The 23,857-nt window shown below is 31.8% G+C and overlaps 2 protein-coding genes across 2 annotated transcripts; one reads left to right on the forward strand and one right to left on the reverse strand.

Moving 5' to 3' along the window:
- Positions 1–5,081: 5,081 nt before the first annotated feature.
- On the forward strand, positions 5,082–5,928 carry LOC7491981 (copper transporter 5.1). Its single transcript, XM_002308479.3, has one exon. The coding sequence runs from the start codon at positions 5,214–5,216 to the stop codon at positions 5,661–5,663; it is 450 nt and encodes a 149-aa protein (XP_002308515.3). The 5' UTR covers positions 5,082–5,213; the 3' UTR covers positions 5,664–5,928.
- Positions 5,929–7,767: 1,839 nt separating this feature from the next.
- Positions 7,768–11,066, reverse strand: LOC7491982 (probable serine/threonine-protein kinase PBL12). Its single transcript, XM_002309421.4, has 5 exons — positions 9,775–11,066; positions 9,487–9,622; positions 9,111–9,247; positions 8,874–8,997; positions 7,768–8,636 (listed from the first exon to the last, which is right to left on the reverse strand). Exons 1-5 carry the CDS (start codon positions 10,147–10,149, stop codon positions 8,068–8,070), a joined length of 1,341 nt encoding a protein of 446 aa, XP_002309457.3. The 5' UTR covers positions 10,150–11,066; the 3' UTR covers positions 7,768–8,067.
- Between the last annotated feature and the right edge of the window lie 12,791 nt (positions 11,067–23,857).

Consider the following 23,857-nt stretch of genomic DNA (forward strand, 5'->3'; position numbering starts at 1 on the left):
TATCAAATATATCATACTTGAAATTTATTTTATTTTATAATTTAAAGAAGTATTTTCTATTGGTTTAAATGAATATTTTCATTTATTTATATAGAATTATCACGTGATATAAATGTGACTAACATATTGGCTCGCGCTTCACAGCGGGTCAATAATAATTTTTTTTAAAATGTAAAAAAAATATATGAAGAGTATAGAAAATATATTAAGCACCCTGGGTTTGGCTGTAAAGATATACTGAATAACATTGGGTTTGGCGGCGAAGCCAGACTCAATATCATTGGGTCTGACAGCAAAGCTAGACCCAATAGTATTGGGTCTGATGGCCAAGAAGTCCAAAAGTTGCTGGGTTTGGCTGGGCAGGCGGACCCAATGCTATTGGGTTCAGCAGGACCCAACACTTCTTTCCTTCTCTTCTATCACCAGCACCCTTTGAAAGTCGCCTTACAATCCTTCCTCTAGCAAAATCTCACTTGACTCTCAAGCTTTTTTCGCCATAGAGTAAGAAACTGAATTGCGTACTTATGTCTTAGGATAGAAGCAAAGTACTGATGATCATCTAAAGATTCTTAATAGGTATAATCAGAGGTTGGAGCATTAGGCATTTCATCAAGTAAGAAGTTGATTACCAGAGCCCCTGGAGTGAAGAAGGAGACATCGAACGTAGCAGAAATGTCTCAAATAGACTGGAGCTCAGACTAAGGGCACCGATTCCTAGTGCTATAACAGAAACTGCACTTAACGCGCAAATGAAAGCCCTCACAACATGGTAGCTCGCTAACTTTATAAAGGATGAAGCAAGACTCAACGCTATTGAGTCCTATTGACAACAGAACCTAATGTTTCTTTCCTTTTCTTCTCTCACTAGCACCCTTTGAAAGTCGCCTTACAATAGCCTTGGGTCTGGCTCCACAATATCGTCCACAGTGCAAACACTCTATGTGTACAGTGTGGTTCACAGTGTAATGAGTCTATGTCTACAATACATGCATAGTGTTTTTCCCACGCTTTTTAAAGTATAATATAATTATTAACTTTTATAAAAATAGTTGATAAAAGAGTATGAATATGAACAAACTAAAAATTATTTTTTTTATAAAATGATATGATTAATAAATAGTGTAATATACAAGGGTATATTAATATATTCACCTTTAAGCCTCAACTATTTATTGAAATAGTTTTTTTTAAAAAACAAATTTCTGGAAAGTAAATTATTTTTTAATGTTTGACAGTGTTATAGAAAATGAGTTGAAAAATACTTTTTAGTATTTGGTTATATCATGAAAAATAAGCTAGAAAATAATTTATTAATGTTTTAATCTTTTTTTTTTCAAGTTTATTAAAAGAATGAAGACTACATTAATATATGAAAAGGTTAAAGGAGGATGAAATGAAAAAAAATTAATTTCATAAATTACTTCAAATAAAATAAATAATAATTAGAAGAATGGACATCAAAGCTATATTAAAAAGTTGAAAGATGATGAAATTAAAAAAAAACAATTAATATCATAAACTATTTCAAATAAAATAAATAGCAATAAAAAACATTGAACGAATATGATTGATAAAAAAAATCTCAATTAAAAAAAGATAAGAGAAAAACAAAAAACAATAAAAAGAATGGGGATTAAAGCTGATATAAAAATAAAATTATATCGAATTCTAATTAATAAAATTGAAAAAAATAAAATCAAAATAAAATATATAGCAAGCAGAAAATCGATGACCATATTATATATTCAATAAATAATATGATACTTTGAGTTTTTTGCAACTTTTAAAAACTGTATTCCATTTAAAATAAAAGAAAAACACTTTCCAAACTAATTTTTTCTTTGACCGTAAAATATTTTCTATTTATTAACTTTTTTAATGATAAATAAATATAAAAAAATTTGAAAATTAATTTTTTTAAGAATAACTTTTCATGAAACAAATAGTATAAGTAAAAACAAAATTGTGGTTTAGCATGGTAATCGAAAGGAATCCAAATAAAGATTAAGAATTTGTGTAAAATTTTACACGTATAAATAAATCCCTCTGTACATTACTACTATTTCAAGTTTAATGTTCATTAATATTTGTTATATTTTTTTAAAAAAAATTAATGTAAATGTTCGGGGCAGCTTGTGCGTAACTCGACTAATCCCACCAACCCTAAAAATCTTTAAATTATCATATTATTTATTGTTTATTATGTAAGTGGTCCTAGACTCCTAGGTATATGAAGGGTCCTTGGCTTATGTAAGGACTCAACGCAGGAGACAACATAGGCAATGATGAAGCTATGCAAGATTTTCACGGGCATTGGGCAGCGGTACCTTCGAAAACGGTTGGCATTGCTTGCCAAATTCAGGTAAGGCGTGGGTTGCCAATTTCTTATATTTCTGAAGAACCCATTCAATTTAATCTTAGCTTTGGTTCGACTCTTGTTGAGCATTTTGTTTTTAGATTTTTTTTTCTTGATAATCATGTTTTTTTCCCGAAGACCCTGAAATTAACGACCAGATAAACTTCTAGTGACACTCGAACTGGTGATATTTGAGGAACAAATCCAGAATCTAATCAGTTGAGTGACACGTCTAAGGTTAACTAAATAATCATGTTATTTTAACCATGAGAAGTGTAATTTAATTAATCAGATTCTAGATTTGATTTCTAGAAATCACCAGTTCGAGTCTCACAGACTTTAGAGTTATTAGAGACTTACATGGTTGTTAATTTTAAAACTTATAAAATTAATCTAGATGCATGTAAACTAATCGAATTAATTAAAAAAAACATGTTATTTTTCTAGATAATCATGTTATTTCTCATTGTGTAGCCTTAATATTTTAAGCATTATAATAAGTGAAAAACACATGAATGCCGCGTCTAGCACGTAACTCCAATATCTAAAAATTATACTATTTTGTCTGCGTATATTATTATTATTCACATGCAGTGCGGTGCCAAGTCAGCAGTGATGGCAGATGGGGAGAGCTGTGTACTATCACAATTCACAGCACGCTCCTTTGTACTGCATTTCACCTCCACTGACTATAATATATTATTTATCCACCAATCCTACAGAATTGACATGGAATTTAATATTACTATGTGAGTAATGTTTGTCGTGATGGTTCACCTGTTTTTTCCAAGTGTGTTCTAAACTATTATTCTCATTAAAAAATATATTCAATTAAGATTTTTAAATATATTTTTAATTATTTTAATATATTCATATTAAAAATAAAAATATTTTTTTTAAAAAATATTTTATACTTCATTACCAAACACACATGGACATCAAGTAACTAAACTCTTTTAATAATTGTTTGCCTTGAAAACTAAGATGTTGCTTGTTTATTAACAATTATTCCGTGCATATCTTTGAGGTGAGAGATGGGTGGGTAATAAAATTGACTGGCTGCTTGCATGTTGAGATAGATGGCAAGTCAAAGCTTTAATGTAATATTTTTTTTTTTTGATTCGAGGAAACCCCAACTCTGGAAAGCGTATTTTATGGGTCCAGGTGCACGTCCTGACAAAAAATGTATGTTCTGACTCGAACTCGAGATCTACTGTACAGATCTCAAGTTCTTTACCATCACGCTACGCTCCTTGAGGACCTTTAATGTAAAAATATCATCCACATGAAGGTAATGTGTTATATTGTGATTATGTTTTGAAATTTAATTTTAATATTAGAATATCAAAATTATTTAAAAACAAAAAAAAATATTTAAAACAAAAAAAAATATTTTAAAAAGCATGGAATGACTGCAGATACTATTTTTAAATGTTGTTTTTGTTGTTATCTTGTGAATAAGGATGATAATAATTGATAAATTAGAATTATTTAAATTCACAGCAACTATTACAACTACCCCCAGCAATGGTTTTTTGGTATTATTAAATCATATAAAATCAAGCTTGGATTTGACTCGTTATGAACTCATTGATTGAATGCATGGGTTTATAAACAGTCTTGAAAAGCTCCTTCTCGCAATCTTAAAGATAAGATGATGCTTGACGGAATGAGTAGCTTAGAATTCCAGCCATGGCTACTACCTAATCATTTTATGTTTAAGACAAATCAATAAAATTAATCATCATTTCAATCATGTACTCATGTACTGCCCCCATCTAATCTCTACCCGAGCAATCAAAGCTCCAATAATTTTAAATTAATTTTTTTAAAAAAATTTAAAAATATATTAAAATAATATATATTTTTAATATTAAAAAAAACTCAAATTTCTTAAAAAACGCTGTCCAACAATCACTAGACTCAACTCGATTGCCAAGTTAACCTATATCTATCTCAAAACAACATTTTTTATTAATAAAAAATAAAAATGATGTTTTGAAAAAAATATATCTTGGAGTTGGCTTGTTTGAGTCTCACATGATTTGATCATATTAATAAAAATTTAACCGAGTTAACTATAAATCAACTCTAAGTTAAAAAAATATTTAATAAAATTATAGGTTGATGAATTGAGTCATTCTTATTTGACTCAAAACAAACCTAGTTTAGGCTAGGTTTTAAATTGACAGGTTATCGAGTCAGTCCATCAGGTTAGGCTGGATTTAACATGTTTGATAATGTGATTTAACTCGTTTTCAACATGCTTATTAAATGTGATTTTTGTGTGAAAAAGATATTATTTTAATATTTTTTTGATTGGAAAACAATTTTACAAAATATACTATACTATATTAACAATTTAACATGTTAACTCGTTTTCAACATGCTTATTAAATTAATTTTTGTGTGAAAAAGATATTATTTTAATATTTTTTTTTAATTGGAAAACAATTTTACAAAATAATATACTATATTAACAAACACTTACGTGGACCCATTTGTTTACAAAAAACACTGTGGCACACCTGTAACCAAACACAACCTAATACGCGACTCATCAAGTAAACAAACATAGCTTAATAACGTGGCCAATCTCCCCTACACCACTTTAAAAGCGTAATAACTTCATTCTTCTAAGGGCAAATACGTAATCCAAAAATTACCGTACGAATCGACAAAGCGTACTCGCTCTTCGTGTACTACACAATTTACTACAGCTTTCTTCCTTTCATACTCCTTCCCTCCCCTCCAAAGGCCAAACTGGCACGCCCACAATTCTCTAACTCCTCCCCTTTTCTCTCTCTCTAGAACTCGCTCCTTTTTTCTCCATCAAAAACTCACCGAGTCAGAAATCATGATGCACATGACTTTCTATTGGGGCCGGGAGGTGACGATCCTGGTTAACTCATGGCACACAAAGACATGGCTCGGTTACTCTCTCTCTCTACTCGCTTGTCTCATCGCTTCCATCTTCTACCAGTACCTGGAGAACCACCGCATGCGACTCAAACTCATCTCCTCCGGATCTGTGAAAGCGAAACCATCACCATCGGCGACGATCGACGAGCCGCTGCTTCGAACGATGGGTGGTGGAGGAAAAGTGAGGTGGTCTGCCGCGAGAGTGGGAGGAGCTGTGCTTTTTGGGATAAATTCAGGGATCGGGTATCTGTTGATGTTAGTCGTCATGTCGTTTAACGGAGGGGTGTTTTTGGCTGTCGTCTTGGGGTTGGCAATTGGGTATTTGTTATTTAGAAGTGAAGATGAGAATTCGATGCTTCTTGATAATCCCTGTGCTTGTGCTTAGACAAGAAAAAAAAAATTGCTGTATATTTTGTTAAAAAAGAAGAAGAAAGTTTCTACTCTTGATTGCAGTAATGTTGTGTGTGTTCTTTTTTTCTATTTTCAGCTGTATTTTTTGGGTGATTTAAGGATTTTAATTTCAATTGAAGATGTTAGTTAAAAGGAAGTGTTGTAGGACCAGTTAAATCCAGAATTGTCTTCTTGTTTTTCTGGATTGTAAAACAGGTTTCTGTTTGCAATGATTACAGTCATCTAAAAATCTTGAAAAATCCGTAATCGCTTGTTTGTGATCGTGATGGAGAATTCTTTAAAAGTATTTTTTTGAGATTATTTTTTAATTTCTTATATCAATCCATTAGAATTACTAAGAAATATTAAAAAAGTAATTCAAATGATAAAAAAAATACATTAAAAAAAGATTAAAAGATTAATTAAATTTTTTGTTTAAATCTAAGAATCTATTAGCTAAAGCGGTGTACCGTTCTGCAAACAACACGAATAAAAAGACTTAATCTGGGTTAAGAATATATTAAAATAATATATTTTAATAATTTTATAGAAAATTAAAATAAATTATAAAATTTAGTTTTTAATTAAGATAATATTAAAAAATAAGATTGAAAAAAAAATTAAATTTTAAAAAAATACTTAACAAAACCGTAGTTAACTCGTGATCTAGACTATATTTTATATATAATATTGAAATTAAAATAAAAAAATAAAATAAATAAAATAAAGCTAGCTTCGTTAAAATCATTGATGAAAAAAACTTAGTTTCACCTTGTTGTTCAGTATACCATTAACGGTCAACTAAAAAAAGGATTGGCCGGATAATCATTGGAGGTTTATATAGTCATTAACTTCAAGGCTCGTGGAATTAGTCGAGATACGCGCAAGCTGGTCTGGACACCCACGTTAAACTAAAAAAAAAAAAAGGATGGGGGAATAGTTTTATTTGCTCCGGGTGATTATTTTTTGTTCGGTTCAGTTTTTTTTAAAAAAGTAACCAAACCAGATTTTAAAAAAAAAACCAAAACCGGTTCAAACCGACCGGTTTCGGTTCAGTTTGGTTTTTAGGACAAAACCGGTTCAAACCGGTTTGGCTCGTTTTTTTCCGGTTTGGGTTCGGTTTGGTTTTTTCGGTTTTAGGCTTATAAAACCGAAACCGAACCGGCTGGTTTTTTTTAAATTTTAATCGGTTTAATTGATTTTTTTTCACGGTTCGGTTTTTTCAGTTATTTTTTTTTCTGGTTTTCTCAATTTTCTTGATTTTTTTCCTCAGCCCTAACTCTCCGCCTCTAGAAATAATAACAAACTCAATTAGATCGTAATGGCACCAAGGCGACTTCGAAGGAGAAATTCATCAGCCCTGAATGTACTTATACAATTAAACAATATTATGACCGAGCATGGCATCTGACTCATGACGCTAAAAACACTATCATCTTTTTAACTTATCCGAAAAACACCCAGGTAGTCTTTTGCTCTGTCCTAGTTGCTGACCTAATTGATGAAGCTTGCATCTGATGGTTCCATTGGAACTACCATTTATAGCCAATGATTCAACAAGGAATTCTTACCAACTACTCAACTAGGGGGGGAAAAAAGAAGAAGATTGCTTACCAACCCATTAAAAAAGTTTCAAGGCCGGCTTACCCCCCATGAACCACAGAGTCAGCTTTTCTTCTAGGTTGCGGTCCATTTTATCATTCGGGGGGGGGGGGGGGGGGGGGGGGCTGCTTGTTTGAGATACTTTCAATTAGAGCAGGTGAGTGGTTGTTGAAATTGAGATATTCCCATGCCGAAATAATCAGATTGCTAATTTTATTTGGTTCTAACAGTACTGGAATTCTGTGCTTGATTATGATAGATGTTAGGTGCTTGTCTATCTCAATGTAATAAATAACGAGAAGATATGATTCATGAGTGGATGTGTCCTTACGATTTACGTTAAGTGCCTGTCTATTCTTGAGTTCTAGAATTCAAATGCTTGGTAACAGAAATCGTTGAATATGCAAGGAGAAAGAGAGATTCAACCTCTCATGCAGAAGCGAGGAAAGGAAAGAAAATGGCATTTGCATGCTGTCAATGAATGCCCTTGTTCATCATCCCAGTACCAGAGCAGTGCTACTCCTCTGCTAGATACTTTATTCAACAGTAAAAGAAGATTTTCACCAAACTAAGTAAAGCGCCCTGGCTTGTATTTTACAATCATACATTCCTTCTCAACAATCCAAACTCTTACAGGATCATGAAAGTATTTTAGCTACAACTTTGAGCAATATTTCTTGCATCCCTTCTGTTGTGATTACACTACATGTATCGGACTATACGAACCTATTCATGAACTAAACAATATATCTCAAGGGAGAAAAAAAAATATGCTTTTTTAAATAGGTTTCTTTCATCTAGACCTCTTTTCTACTAGGAGAGTTTAAACCATTTCCATAATTCTTATAAAGGACAGGATCCGAATAAGATACTGGAGAAAAAGGCAGTTTGATCCTTTGTCTCCAACCAAAACGTTGATGGTGCCTGTGATTGTGGCATCCATTTTCATTAGTTGCATCCTTTTCTCCTTCACTTTTCACTCCTGCTTCTCTGCTTAAAGACTCGCTGCTTCCATTTTCAGTTGGCACTATGTACACGAATGGTTGAATAAATGTTTCATCAAAACCCTGAAGAGACTCCAAGACCTCAACCACGTGACTCATCATGGGCCTAGGTTTTGGATGATGACTCAGGCATTTATAAGCTAATGCAGCAGCCTTTTGAGCTCCCTTGGTGGAGTATTGCCCTTCAAGTCTTGGGTCCATGATCCTGTCAAGTTTGCTGGCGTCCTTCAACAGTGGCCTTGCCCATTCCACAAGGCTTTGCTCTCGACCAGGGCGGGTGTTATCCATAGAACGTTTACCTGTAAGCAACTCCAACAGAACTACGCCAAAGCTGTACACATCACTCATGGTTGTCAAGTGGCCTGGAATCAGGATATCAAATTGGGTTAGGTTTCTCGACTTCCGAATGGAATAGTAACCACCTGATAATAACATTTCTAAAATAGGTGCTGCCAGCTTCTATTCGGTGAAGTGTCGCTGGTAGTATAATTTATGTGAACTAAAAACTAAAAAAAGCTTAATACATAGGCTTCCAAAACAGAGAATTAAAGAAATTCAAATAGGGAAGGATGGAACAAAGTTTCAGTAACATCAATTACCAGTCATGATATACTCAGGCGCAGCATAACCTTGTGTGCCCATTACACGTGTTGTCACATGTGTCTCTTCTCCTTCAGGACCATCCTTTGCAAGTCCGAAGTCTGAGAGTTTAGCAGTGTAATCCTACAAGGAGAGCATTAGGGAGAAATAGTCTTTAGGATCAATTTAACATGAATATTTATATTTTTGCAAGCCAGCAATTTGATGGGAAATAAAGCTCAAAAGAGGGGGATTACCGAGTCCAACAAGATATTTGAAGATTTAAAATCCCGGTATATCACTGGTTTGTCTGATTCATGGAGAAAAGCTAGGCCCTTGGCTGCTCCCAGAGCAATTTTCATCCTGGTTGACCACGGTAATGCAGCGGAATATCCTGCATATTAACCAAAAAGAAGAAAGAAAAAATTACTAACAGCAATGTCAAATTAAGTGTCACCTAATTTTGTTGAACGGAAATCAACAGAACACAATTTTCCTAAGCAGTGACTGATTCTAAAATTTGTTCAACTTGCTTCATTTTATACAGGTGACAGAAATTTCTACAAATCTGATCAATGTTTGGCTGCAATCTTGATTTATGATGAAAAAAAAGGAGGAGGCCAAGCAACATACTTCTGAAGAGTTGATTCTCTAAGCTGCCTCTTGGCATATACTCGTATACTAGGAGTCTCTGGTCCTCCTCGCAGCAATATCCAATCAGCCTGACTAGATGAGAATGTCTCAGTTGTCCAAGAAAGATTATTTCTGCCTGCAAGAAAAACACCATAATGTTTTAGATGAGAGCTTGAGTATAATCAAGAGCCGGTGCCAAGACTTTGAAGCGGTACTCTGAAATGGTAAATTGTCTCAAAATTATTCTAAACAAAAACCTCTCTTATAACTTGAATGCATAAAACTAACCATCCACTCCTTGTGTCCTTGCAAGCCATCCAAGTCCAGTGACTTCACAGCTACAGGCTGGGCATCCAATCCTGGCCTAAGCTTATCATCCACAAACCCCTTATAGACCGGTCCAAACCCGCCTTCACCAAGAAGATTACTTCGCGAGAAATTATGTGTTATAACTCTTAGCTCTGAAAATGTAAATATGTGCAGTTTTGAGCCACTGAAAGAATTTGAGATATCTTCTATGCAGAATGGTAAACTGGGATCGCTCACATCTGAGAGAGAGAGCCTCTGAAAAGAACCTTGTTTTGAGATCCGATTTGTGGATTCTGGCAAGGGGCTGCTACAACAACTCAAGATCGATTTTAGTGTAACCTTCTTCATGGTCATCTTGTATCGACAATATGGATCAATCAGGCCTCGGATAGTCTTTTACAGAATAAAAAATATGAAGAAATGATTGGTCCTGAACATAGGAAACCTGAAATTTTACGCACTAAATGAAAAGAGCAGGAGAAAAGATGAGATGGATATGGAGTTTTCTGATGTGAAAAATCTTTATCAAGGGCTGGCCTTATATTTTGTTCACTCACCTACTACTCTCAAAATAGATGGAACTATAGCCTTGTGTATTCTGTGATTATTGCGACTATCATTTATACCTCTTTCATGATTTGATGATTAAAATATCAGGTCTTGTCTTCAAGTTAGTTAGAGAGAGAGACATGACCTGGCTGCCTCTTGACTTTGTACAACATCAATAGAAAAAGAGAAAACAAACAACTGCCCTTTCCAAGCTCCTTTTCTTCCATGGTCCATGCATCCATGTATTTGAATCTTCCCTTCCCACAGCCCTCGATGGTGCAAGGTCCACATCCATCCCCTGGCTGGCAGCTTAAATATAAACAATTAAAAGAAAATGCGCAGGCATAGATCCTGTTTCCTTAACAAAATGTTGAAGCTGCAAACTGATCCAAGTAAACAAATTTTACATTAATTATTCTAGCCACTGGCGCAAGACCGGACAACGAAGAGGTGTCATGTTTTGAGGAATTCCATATGAGAAACAATAAATAACGGGATGCCATATAATATCTGATTTCTAATTCTATGTTTCTGGATAGACAAGGATTTTCATGCCAAAGGCTTCTGGTTAAGGTATTAACATGTCAGGATCAGACGATACCAACCAGACAAGTTCTGGTTTTTTAAAAGAGTTTCTTCGACGACCTCTTGTAGTAGTGACCTGCAAGTTAAAGGGAAAGCTTCTAGAAAGAATTGACCCCATGACTATGCTGAAATGAAATCCTTGCTTGCGTAAAACCAAATATTTAACAACAAGCTCTTCTGGGAACATTCATGCAACCTTTTATGCGTGATGGCAATGGAACTAATCCTGTCCACAAAAGAAATGGCGCTACAGTTATCAATTTATCATACCCCAAGCCCTAATCATTGTTGAACCATCACTACTTTGTGTGCATTAATGCCTGCCTGGTGATGTGAGTCGAGATGTAAGTCAAGCAAGTGGCATTAAAGGGACCTTATGGTATAGGCCATCGAATTATGAGGCTCAAGAGGTCAAAGAAAAAGGGTGAACAAATCAACCTACCCACAACCACTCCAGTCTCTCAGGGGAATTTTACCAAACACCATGCATTTATAACTTAATACCTTGGAAAAAGCATGGTTTATGTATTGCACGATACTATTTTTTACAGTTGTATTATTGTGATCTGATTTTCAATTTACTATTAACCACATGGTAAAACCATGAAATATGATCATTAGTAAGGGGTGGAAAGGTTCAATTATATGCAGATAAATTATTTTCAGAGGAGTCTCACTACTAGCCAAACCTTTAATGCTAAGTGATAGGTACATGTATGTAACTGATATGTTTTTTTAAAGGTATATGGTTAAAAGGGTTAAAGGTCGGGTAATAACTTAATGTATCTAAGCTTGATAAGATGCCTAGCCCACATAATATGAGCCTGATATTTTTTTGAAGGCTTAACATTTTTTAGTTTAACTATGCGCTGATCTCAAAGACATACGAGTCTAACAAGATATTCAACTCAATTACCTTGGTTTCAGTTACACGTTGAATCCAAGTGTATATGAGTCTGTTAAGACGACAAATTTAAATATCTTGGGTTCAATTATGCGTTGAGCCCAAGCAACATAGTTTTTAAACCCGACCCGGTGGTCGACCCGGTTTAATGATCGGGTCACGGGTCAGATGGGTTGACCCGGGTCAACCAAAAAAAAAAACATTTTCACCAACTCCTCACAAATGCTCTCCATTAAAAACCCAACAAAAACACCAATAAAGAAAATCCAATTCCAATTCCAAAAACCCAGCAAACGCAAACCCATTTCCACAAATTTTCCATGAATCCCACGACCAAAAACACCAAAAAAATTGATTGAGAAAAGGAAAAGGAGGCTGTATTGCTGATATTAGCCCTCCAATTTCACTTGTTTTTCCCATATTTTTTTTACTGTGTAGAGAAAGAGAAAGATAAGGGTTTAGGAATGGGATTTGCAAAGAGAGGGAGAGGGACTTAGTGAAAGGTATAGGTTAGCTTTAGAGCCTGGGACGACTTCCCTGTAATTGATAAAACAAGTGGATCAGCTTACAACTTTGAATGAAGGCAAGCAAGTAAGCCTTCTCCTCTAAGTCTCTTCGCTTTCCATGGTTGCCCATTGGAAACCATCCCCAAGATCCATAAGCTATAGATGGAGCCAGAAGGAAGAGATGATCCGACTTTGTTCTTTATCTTCTCTTCTCTTTGGTAGTGTAGAGAGGTCGGGAGTATGGCTCCCGCTTTGAAGTGAAGGGATAAGAATTGAATTCTTTCTTTCCATAGCTCGTTCTATGGATTGTTATGAAAGGCATCTGACGTCTGTTAATCGATTATTGAGGCATTCTTTCTTCTAATAGTTCTGTCGGGTCTCTGCCGGGTTTACCCGGGTCGGCCGGGGGTGGGTCGACCGGGTTTCGCCGGGCCAACTCCCAGGCGGGTTTTTACTTAGACCCGGACCGATCCCAGGCCCGGGTCGGCAGGGTCACGGGTCGACCCGCCGGGCCGGGCCGGGTTTTAAAATTGTGCCAAGCACATAAGTCTGATAAAGTGCTAGGCCCATCACCCTCGAATTTGGAATCATTCCGAATTCAATACATATAGAGATAATAATATTTTTAGGCCTCATGTTGGGTCTAGTGAATTTGTTTGTTTATTCTCTTGTTTTTTAATATAAAATATTAAAAATCAAGAATGATCATTTCTTTACATATCTAGGTGCATAAAAGTCTCCAAATGGTTTATCATATTAATTTTCATCAACATTAATTTTGTGTATGGGATATCTATCCCTCATTAATTTTGTGTGAGGGATATCTATTCCGTATTAATGTTATTAGGAGGAAAATACGCTTTAACCCCTTATGTAAGGGATATTTATCCCTTATTAATGTTATCAAAAGGAAAAGACATTTCAACCTCTCCATTCAAGTAACATGACAAAGTTCAGAAGTTATATATACCATTAATTTGAACTATCCAGGTAGAGGGTTCACACTTTTTCTATTCTATATTCATACTCTTACTTTGCAGAGCATTTATTATATATAACTAAGAACAAACACTTTTGTTTTTAAGAATAATTTCTTATATAAAATCACTGACTTTATCGTTAGAAAGTCCTTAAATCCCTTAAAAAATAATTGTTTTGCAAGTATTGAGTATTCTATCACCAATCATCATCTTCTTAAACTTTAGAGAATGGAACATCAACGTGAACGTGTAATCATTCTCTATCTAAACACTTAAATAATTTTTATTCCAGAACATATTGGATTTTAAAACATCATCGCTAAATTTTTGTGATTCTGCATAGACAGTAATGTCAAGATTAGCACAAGAATATAATAAAAAGCAATGCAACCAATAAATTTATGGAATGCAAGAACAAACCAAAGGATCTCCTCCCCCATGGTCCATCTCCGAAGCTGGCATCACCTTGGCAGAAGCTGGTAGCCAACTGATTCTAGGCAGTAAGACATGGCATGTCTAAAAACACTAATTGTGCCATCTATTTACATGGGTTATTGCCAAGTGTCAATTACAGATTGGAAAAGGGGTAACTTGTCTTTTTCCTCCTTCACTCCGCAACAAACGGAGTCATTTGATATACGTTGATCTGGAAAATAATTGGAGCATTAACAGGCTGTATCTGATTTGACTCTAGCTGATTGGCATCTCTTGGCTTTGATTAGGGATGATAATTTGATTCAATTCAACTTTATCTTAGATAAATTAGTGTTTTCTAAACAATTATTTTATTCGGTAATAAATAATGAATAAATTATAAATATTATTAAAATTGACTGAAACTCACACTTAATATATTATGATATATGCATATTTTAATATTGACATAAAACAATGTATATTTATAGTATTTATCATTTCATTATTCAATACACACACTTTAAATATATATTAATTATTTTATTTTTTATTGAATAATAAATAATGATAGATAATAGATACTCATATGAATATTTTAAAATATGATAAATAATTTATAAATATTTAATATTTTATCCAATAAGCAATAAATAAGATATAAACATTAAGAAATTCAACTCTACCCATTGCTTTGAGAAATCTGAGAAAACGTGCTAGAATGTATTAAGAGTCTAATTATAAGACTAGTAATTAATAATATTGTTGCAAGCTAAGAAGCTAATCATAATGCTGATTTCCATTAATGTCTTGCTCCTTGCTCGGATCTCAAGAAACATAATGCATGATTAAGCTGTCAATGTTCTTTTTCTAGAAAGAGGATCAAATCATATCGCCCTCTTGGTGGCATGGGAGGCATTCAAGAGCACATCAGAGAGACACTCATTTGAGAACCATTCACCTAAAATTTAAATGTTTGAAAAAAATAGTTTAAATAACATTAATACATTAATCTGGCAAGAATTATGTCAAATAAAATGTACAAACATTACAATTATAATTGCAATGAAACCTGAAGGAGCCTTTTTAAAAATAAAAAAATTGACTCTGGATTTTTTTCGAATTTATTTTTGGTGCATTTAGTTTAAAACTTTTACATGGTTCGAAATTTTATTTTGTTCACATTTCAATTTTTAAGTTTTTTTAAAAAAAGAGGGAGTCTCTGAAAAATGATATAAAAGTGAAATAAAAAAAAAGTTAAATTTTATACAATGTGTTCCACAAAAAGAATATTATTGAGATATTTTTAAATTTTTATATTACCAGGAAAAATAAATCATAGTTGAGAATTGTTTTTTTCAATTTGATTTTATGTTTTTGAACTAATTTAGATGTGTTTCAAGTTGATAAATTAGTTTACTAATATTCCATAGTGTTTATTACGTGTTTTTAAATAAATCTAAGTTAAAAAAATAATTATTTCCAAAAAACCCTAACTTAATTTGTTAGTCACCTCTTGAATGATTAGAATCTGAGCAAACAAAGCATTCTATGTTTTATTTAAAAACAAGTAAAAGAGCATACATCATGCCATCCTCCCTTAAAAAAAATAAAATAAATTTGAAGGCCAAGTATACCGGTCTAATTTATTGACCCAAACGTGCTTCCCCCCCCCCCCCCCCTTTTTTTTTTGTTGGGCCAAGCAGCCCCATTTTTTCAGTCCACCCTTAACTCTTTTCTATTTTTTCAAGAAATTGTTTTTTTAATTTTCATTGAAATGTATTATAAAAAAAAGCTTAACATATTATTTAAATTACTATTCAATTTTCCATGATTATTAAATAATATTAAATTTTTTTTATAGAAATGTTATCAATTTTTCTTCCATTACTATGTACTGAAATGCAGAATTAAGAAATTAAAGATTGCTCATGAATATATATTCAAGAAAATAAAAGTTATTTTCTCTAATTTTTATGAAAATTTTATATTTTTTTATCATATTTTTTATTATTATTTAATTAATTACATACAAAATATTGAGATATTATCTTAATATTTTTTAAAAAAAACTTTTTTCTTAGATCATGTTAGATTTTTATTTAAAAAACATTGCTTACAATAAATAAATAAATAAATAAAACATGCTTTTGTTCAAACAATAAAAAGTTGTATTAATAAAAAAAAGTTTATATTAAAAAAAATATTTTTCCTTGATAGTTTTATTTGTTGTCTTTATTGCATATTTATTTTTATAATCTTTGAATTAAATAAAAATAAATTTTAAAAAACAAGGTTATTAAACTATGTTAAGGTCATGATTCAGGTCACGAGTTAAGCGGTTTAACCCATACCAGTCTAAAATGTCATCTTTCTAATTTTTTATAAAAAAATATATAATCAATATTAATTTTATTTTTAAAAAACTTTAAATTTTAATCAAGTCACAAGTATATCCATCAAGTGAACTAACTAGATTAAATATAATCCAATTTACTTAGAAATCTTGCTCAATTTAGAGAACAAGTAAATGTATCATCATATTATCTCAAGTTGATTGAGTTTAATAATATTATCAACAAGTTCTCCGTGGAAATGTTAAGGCCAATGACCAGTGAAAAACTGTTTCCTATTTAGCTTTTTTTCACCTTTTTTCAATGTGTTTCTTATATAACTTCTTCTTCTTCTTTTTTCTCTCAATATATTTCGTTTTCTATATTATTTTTTCTTTTTGGATTCAATCTCCAATCTCCTATATCCTATATAATAAATTCAATATAATTTTTATATATAATGTTTTTAGACCACAAGAACTTTTCCTTCTACTTTTATTTTTTATAGGCAATTCACTAATCAACAAAAAACAAAAACAAGACTACATTGCTCGAGAATCCTTCTATAACTAAAAAAAGACTTTTATCTTTTTTATAATATTATTTAGCTATTAGAAATAAAATACTTTGAATATTTTATTTTTTAAGATATTTTAAATTGTGGATGTTATATAATTCAAAGTCTTGTGAATATATATTTAATATTTTGAATATAATTATTGAATATAGAGCCATTACTATAATAATGTTTAATATAATTTGAATAATCCACACACAATGCACGTGTTTAAAATCTAATTCAAATAAATAAATAAAACATAAGAATATATTAAGTTAAAAAAAATCATCCACCTCAAAACTTAAGTTTTTAAATTGTCAAAAATTAAAAAAAAATAAGATTCACTTAAAATACTTCAAATAAATACCAAACAAACAAATACAAATTTTATTAAACATAAAGAACACTTATAATTTAATTCTTCAGTCATGAAATCAAAAGAAAATAATAAAACAAAGCAAATAGCAATACAAAAAAAAAAGAAGGAAAAAAAAGTAATGTCGAACAATGAAATTTTTTTTTATTTTTTTAAATAAACTATTATCGAACAATGAAATCGGAAAAGAAAATAAGCAAAAAAAAAGATGTCAACTCGTGCTAACCTTTCAAACTTGTGATCTGGATTATTAGACTAGAAGCACCATTCACAGAAAAATCACGAACCTCAATTCCCAACAAATCAATATTTGAAGGATAAAATTGGAGAAAAACAATTGATTACAAAAAAAGAATCTAAAATAAAAAAAAAAGTAATTAAAAGAATAAGGGTGAAAATTGAAATAAAAAATAAATTAGAGGGCAGCCATAAATTTTTTATTAAAGGGTTAAATTGAAAAGAAAACTATTTTTTTTTAAAAAAGAGAAGAAATTAAAAAGAATAAGGACTAAAATAGAAAAATAATACACCATAAACTTGGATTGAATGATGAAATTGAAAACTAATAAAACTTTTACAAAAGAGCAAAAAAAAAAAAATTAAAAATCAAAATAATAAGAATCAAATTTTAAAAAAAACAACATATGATAAATTAGAATTGAAGAACTAAATCAAGAATCAATAAAACTTTTACAAAAAGAGCTGAAAAAATAAAAATAAAAAACAAGGACCATAGTTGAAATACCAACAAAAATAGAACCAACCTATAATTTTCAGGGGAGGAAAGAGAAAAAAAGAAGAAGAAAAAGAAAGGTCTACTAATGACAAACCGGCTAACCTCCGTCATTGTGCGTCGCATTAGGAGGAAAAGGATGTGGCGACTCTTCTAACAACGTGGCATAAATGTAGTTTTTATAACCAGGAGGCGCCATATTCGTTGCACAAAGAGCGTGGGTGTCTCGCATGCGTTGTCGCGTGTACCACATTCTCTAACATTTTTTAAAATTTAAATATTGATTAATCAATTTAAAAAGATCAAATTACTTTTTACGGTTCTGAAATTAACAAAAAAAAAATTGTGTGAAAAGACAAAAACCTTTGGACCAAAGACTTATTTTTTCTTAATTTGAAGGGTAAAGATGTTTTTTTAGTGTAATTAAAAAAAACTAAAGAAAGACTTAAATACATGTGGTCAACAACATTAATTATTATTTTTAGTTGGATGGTAATAAAACCATTTTATTGTTTCTAAAAATAAGGAAAAGGCACATAAAAGCCTGACTCGCAAGCCCTTTTTTTTTCTTCCAAGGGGAAAAAAAACAATTATACTATAAATATATTTGGATGCACGCACAATATATTTTTCCAAAGTGTTTTAGAATTTTTGTTAATTATACACCCATATACACAGGAAATAGAGTTATGTCCTATATTTATAATAATTGTAAGCAGCAAACGAATAAAGTCCAGAATTGTAAAGGACAATCAAATAAACCAAAAAGCCAAATTCCATCTAGACTTGATTTTTAGTAGAGGCCATATTCTATCAACCAAACTCACCACTTAATTTACAACTATATATATCTTTGCTTTATTATTATTATTTTTTTATTCGGGTATCCTCACATCTTTTTAATTAAAGATGAGACCAGTCACGTTCGGGGTTCATGACCGCTCCTCCAAATAAGTGCGCTTCCTGAAGATCGAACTTGTATTTTTATCCTTGCAGGGATATAACAGTGCCTTAACCAATATCTTTGTATTATTTGGGTGTATGTATCTCATTCTCATTATTAATAACATTATCCATATTTAGTTAATTAAACAAATCACATACCTAACCATTAAAGAACCAAAAAAACCATACTTTATTTCAACATTAACTTTCAAATAAAATTTCCCAAATAACAAAAGCAAAACAATGTGCTCGCCACTTGCATTACTCCACCTTCCAATATTTAAATGAGAGAAACAAAGAATCTTTCTGCCATGAAAAACAAATTGCATAAAAAAACACCTAGAATAAATGAAGAGTTGAGGATTTTTTTCCAAAAAAATAATTCAGTTTTTTTTTTAATCGATTTCCTTGACCTTCAATTTTCAAGTCCACTTCAGGATACACTAAATTGACACATGTCAGCATGCCATTAAACTTCCCAAGATTTTCAATTGACGATTCTGGGTCAGCAAACAAGAAAAATAAATAGAAGGTCCCAAGTGATGAAATAATGGAAGTACAAGACAAAGCGTGACCAAATCATTAGTAAAGGTTTTTAATCTGATTAAATCGACAAAGTATAGGGACCAACAGTGATTCTTAGCCTATTTTTCTTATAATTTTGCAAACTAGAAGGATCAAAGTATAAAAATGATAAAAATATACAATGAATGAATAGTAAAATATGAGTTTGTGTGCATTGTTTTCGCATATTGTTTCAGTCGGGATGATAATAGTGATAATTATAGAAAAATCTAAATCGCATAGGAAAAATATGGTAGACCAAACATTGTGCTTCCCCTCATCTTATATTTTACGTTGACTCACTATGTGAATTTTATTTTTATTTTGATGATTAAATTTTTATCTTGAATGATTTCTTCTTTTTGTGGCCAAATTAAAGGTATATTACTTCAAATTTACCGAGGAGGAGCAAGATTGAAATCAAGAGGATCAAAGTGAAAAAAACAAAGAAAATAGATGGCTAATTTAAGATTGGGTAAAAAAGTTTACCTTGGTCCTTATAGTTTTCAAATGATAAACTTTTGGTTCCTTACCATTTCAAAAATTCAATATTGATCCATAACTTTATTTTCATTATTTTTGGGTCTTAGTTTAAAAGAAAGAGAAAGAGGGAGAGAGTTGATCGAGTATTGGGCATTGTAACATGTTTTAGTTTGTTTTTTATGAAGTTATCACAGTTTTATATCTCGGGTCATAAATGTAGTTAATTAACTTGGATTTATTTAAGTCAATCAAATATATTGTTATTTCAATATTTTTATAAAAAAATATCATCTAATATGTATCAAATTTTAAATTCATGATTAAATTTTTTCTCTTAGAAAAGATATTGGCAATGCCCGAGCATTTTTTCTTGTGTTTGAAAAAAAACCAACCTACTTTCTTTTTGTTTTTGTTTTATTTTTATTATTATTATTATTATTATTATTTTTATTATCCGACTCAATAAAAAACTAATTCAAAGAAACAAAACTATTCAACATAACCAAGTTTATTCTTCTTACTGTGAGATTATATATCTTGATATACATTTATCTTTTAATTTTTTAATTTAATCTCTAGTTATCATTAATTTTTTAAAATTTATTAGCATATATAATTCTTAATTTATTTAATTAAAAATACACATAAGATTTTCATTTTGCTATTAAGATTTTTTCTTAGTGTCAAAAAAACATACTGCGCAAATACCTGTACATTTAAAAATCCAGCTCTTAAATACATTTTAACCATCTAGGTGGTGGCCCAGTGGTAAGAGCTTGGGACTAAGAGGTTTGCTCCCTCTGTAGTCTCAGGTTCGAGCCCTGCGGTTGCTCATATGATGACCACTGGAGGCTTACATGGTCGTTAACTTCAGGGTCCGTGGGATTAGTCGAGATACGCGCAAGCTGACCCGGAAACCCATGTTAAACTAAAAAAAAAAAATCTAGCTCGCGTTGAAGGGCTGGCAACATTTAGCTGGAGATAACGATTATTCGCGGGTTAATTGATATGAGCCAACTCTATCCCCTAAGAGTACATGGGCGACGAATACAAAGCTGCTTATGGCCCTGAGTACTACTGGCTTTCTCCTTCGAGTAGTTGTTGGATGCAGACGCTCTGGCCCATGTATTTATACTCAAAATGGAGGTGTTATTAATGGATTTTTGTACTGAAGCCCCCCCTGCTGGGCCGATGGTGCTGTTCTTGAATACAAATTATCGATCCTTTGGTCCTTTCTAATTCAAGATTCATTATCGTTTTTCTGAATCAGAAATTATCAATTACCTCTGTTTTCTGATATGGTCAAATATAACTGCTGCAAACGTATTAAATATGAATATCCAATATATTTTCCTTATGTACACCCTCTTGATCAATTATGCCAGGTTCAAATCCTTACCGACAGTAATATTATAGTATTAATTTACTGTAAGAAAAATGTAGAATATATATATATATATATATGATGACGGTAAGAAATATCTGATTTTTATGTAATTTTTCAAGCACATCCCTAACCTGCCACGGCGATAGTTAATTAATCAGTTGTCAGATTTGAACAGTGCATCTCCATCCATCTGACAGTCTTGCCTGCGTGCTTCTTGGCTGTTTTCTAGAAAATATTATCGACAAGACATTTGAATCCTCCCGGTGTAAATGGATAAAATTCTAATATTTACAGCGTTTGTTGGAGCCGATCGAGGAGGAGATCATGCCAAGATGCGTGCGTTGTGCATTATAATGAAAGGCCCCTTTCCCAACTAATTTCTCTTGCAAATTGTAATGTAAAAAGAGGGTTGGGTAAGCAATTATGGAAATTTGAGGTAGGAATTATCAGCTTTGAAAGTTTTATTGGTTGAAAGTTTGCATATTATTTATAATTTCATTGGTATATTAATAATGACAATATTTACAGTAATTCTTTTTCAACTTTTTAAAATATATTGGTGCATATTGGCGGTACAATTCTGTCGGTAACTCCATCAGTAATAGTGATATTTACAGTAATTTTTTTTCGACTCTTTGAAATATACCGACGGATTTGTGTCATCGGTAACCCTGTCAATAATATTTTAAAAATACCCTTTTTAAAAAATATATTGAACAAAAGTAGAAAAATAATTCAAATAAAATGAATTAGTATAAAAATCAAATATTTATTACAAATTTAAATATTTGTACGTTCAAATACAATAAATCTAAAATAGAGACGGCGTTGAAGGAGGAGGAGGAGGCTGGTCGCCGCCAGGACCGTGGAGCCAATTAGGGGGTGCACATGAACCACTCATCTGTAATCACATCTCTATTATCAATTGGTGATGTTCTTCATAATCAACAGTGAGTCGTTCATATTTATCATTAAGATGGTACATCTAATCCTATACTCGTTGGTCTAACATCAACGTGAACTCTGGAGTTTGAATGCTCGAAATCAATTGCGAGCATCCAACGGTCGAAGCACTATGGATCATTTGCAAGTTCTCAGCTGTAGTGTTAGAGAGTTCGTACACTCGATTCTTATTGAGTCCACCAGACGATCCTGCCTCCAACCACAAATCTGGATGGGTCGAAAGATCATCTTTGTATCTCTCCTTCAACTGGCTGTTATATGTATCATGAAATTTTTTTTTTATCAAATTCAAGGAAATAATAACTTAAGAAAAAAATATTGAAAATCAACATACCACAAAGTGCTAAACTCAACTATCAATGAACTGCTACACTAGTTTTGGGGATCATCACTCCGCACATGCGTTTCAACAAAAAGCTTCATCGGGTTTGGCTCGCATCCAAGAACCATAGTTTGTAGTAAAAAAAATATTGTCAGTTAAATATGTTTATAAAAAAACAACTAATAAAAAATAAATGTAATAAAAAAGAATCCTACCATCCGCTTCGAATGAGAAATAAAATTTTAATATTTGGAATAAAAAATTACCTGAATTCGATTTTACCTAATTGCGGCGTGATTCTCCCAAACCCTCCTCACAACATTATTATCAGCTCTCTCCCGTTCAAATTTTCCCTTAAAGTAAAAATTTATAAAGAAAATTTTCTTTAATTTCAATAAACAGTCCAAATTAACATAAAAAAAATATTTAAGTTAATACTAATCTTGAACCTTGAAAACCATACATCGACATGCGGTTTCCATTCAGGATGTTTGGAAACCTGGCTCCATTAAAACAATAGAATTTCTATTGATGATTTAAAAGTTGATGTTATTGTTCTTGCGACCCTAATATTTGTAAACAGTAAATTACATGCCTTAAATGATATTATTTTTTCAAAAATTATTAAACATGTCATTGTAAAAGAAAAACAAACTTACATTGAAAGGTCATTCTTTTACTAGGCCTTGTACTTGGATCCTGCTGTGAAGGGACCCCCCTTCGATATTGCGGCATCGCACTCAACATAAGTTTCATCAATTTACAAACAATATAATTTTACAAAATCTAAAATAAACCTTAATATTATACAAAAAATAAACAAACCCTAATATGTACAAATTATAAATCTATACAACAAATTTGTATGAGAAAAAACTATAAAACAAGTAAACACCCAAATAAAATACATATACTACAAAAAATATGCAAAAAAATCAACATTTTAAAATTGATTTCAAATAAAAAAAATGATAAATCTGCTTACTTAAAGTGGAGAATTCTCAATAAAATTTGAATTAAAACACAGATATTGATAAATTGAATGTTGTGGTGGCCATATTTGTTGTGGAAGGTTAAATTGTGTTGAGATTGGGGGGAGGAGGTGGCTATTTGTTGCAGAAAAAAATACATAAGGAGGAAGAAGAACTAAAAAAGGGGAGATGAGGGTTGATCATCAGGTCATAAATTAAATATCACCAACAACATTACCGATGAAATTATTCTGTCAGTAACTCCATCAGTCATTCTATTGGTAAAAATATCATGTCACCATATGATTTGTCTTTTTGAATCCCATTGTAATACCTTTCATCATTCCCCTTGTATATATCGAGAGAATTTTTCTATTGGTGTTTATCAATGGATACAAGGATGGAAAATTTTATCGGTAAAGGTCATCGCAACATATCGATAAAAAAAAAATTTCGGTGTTTCCATTTGTATTTACTAATTTTCTGGT

The sequence above is a fragment of the Populus trichocarpa genome, chromosome 6, assembly GCF_000002775.5.
Source record: "Populus trichocarpa isolate Nisqually-1 chromosome 6, P.trichocarpa_v4.1, whole genome shotgun sequence".
Lineage (NCBI taxonomy): Eukaryota > Viridiplantae > Streptophyta > Magnoliopsida > Malpighiales > Salicaceae > Populus > Populus trichocarpa.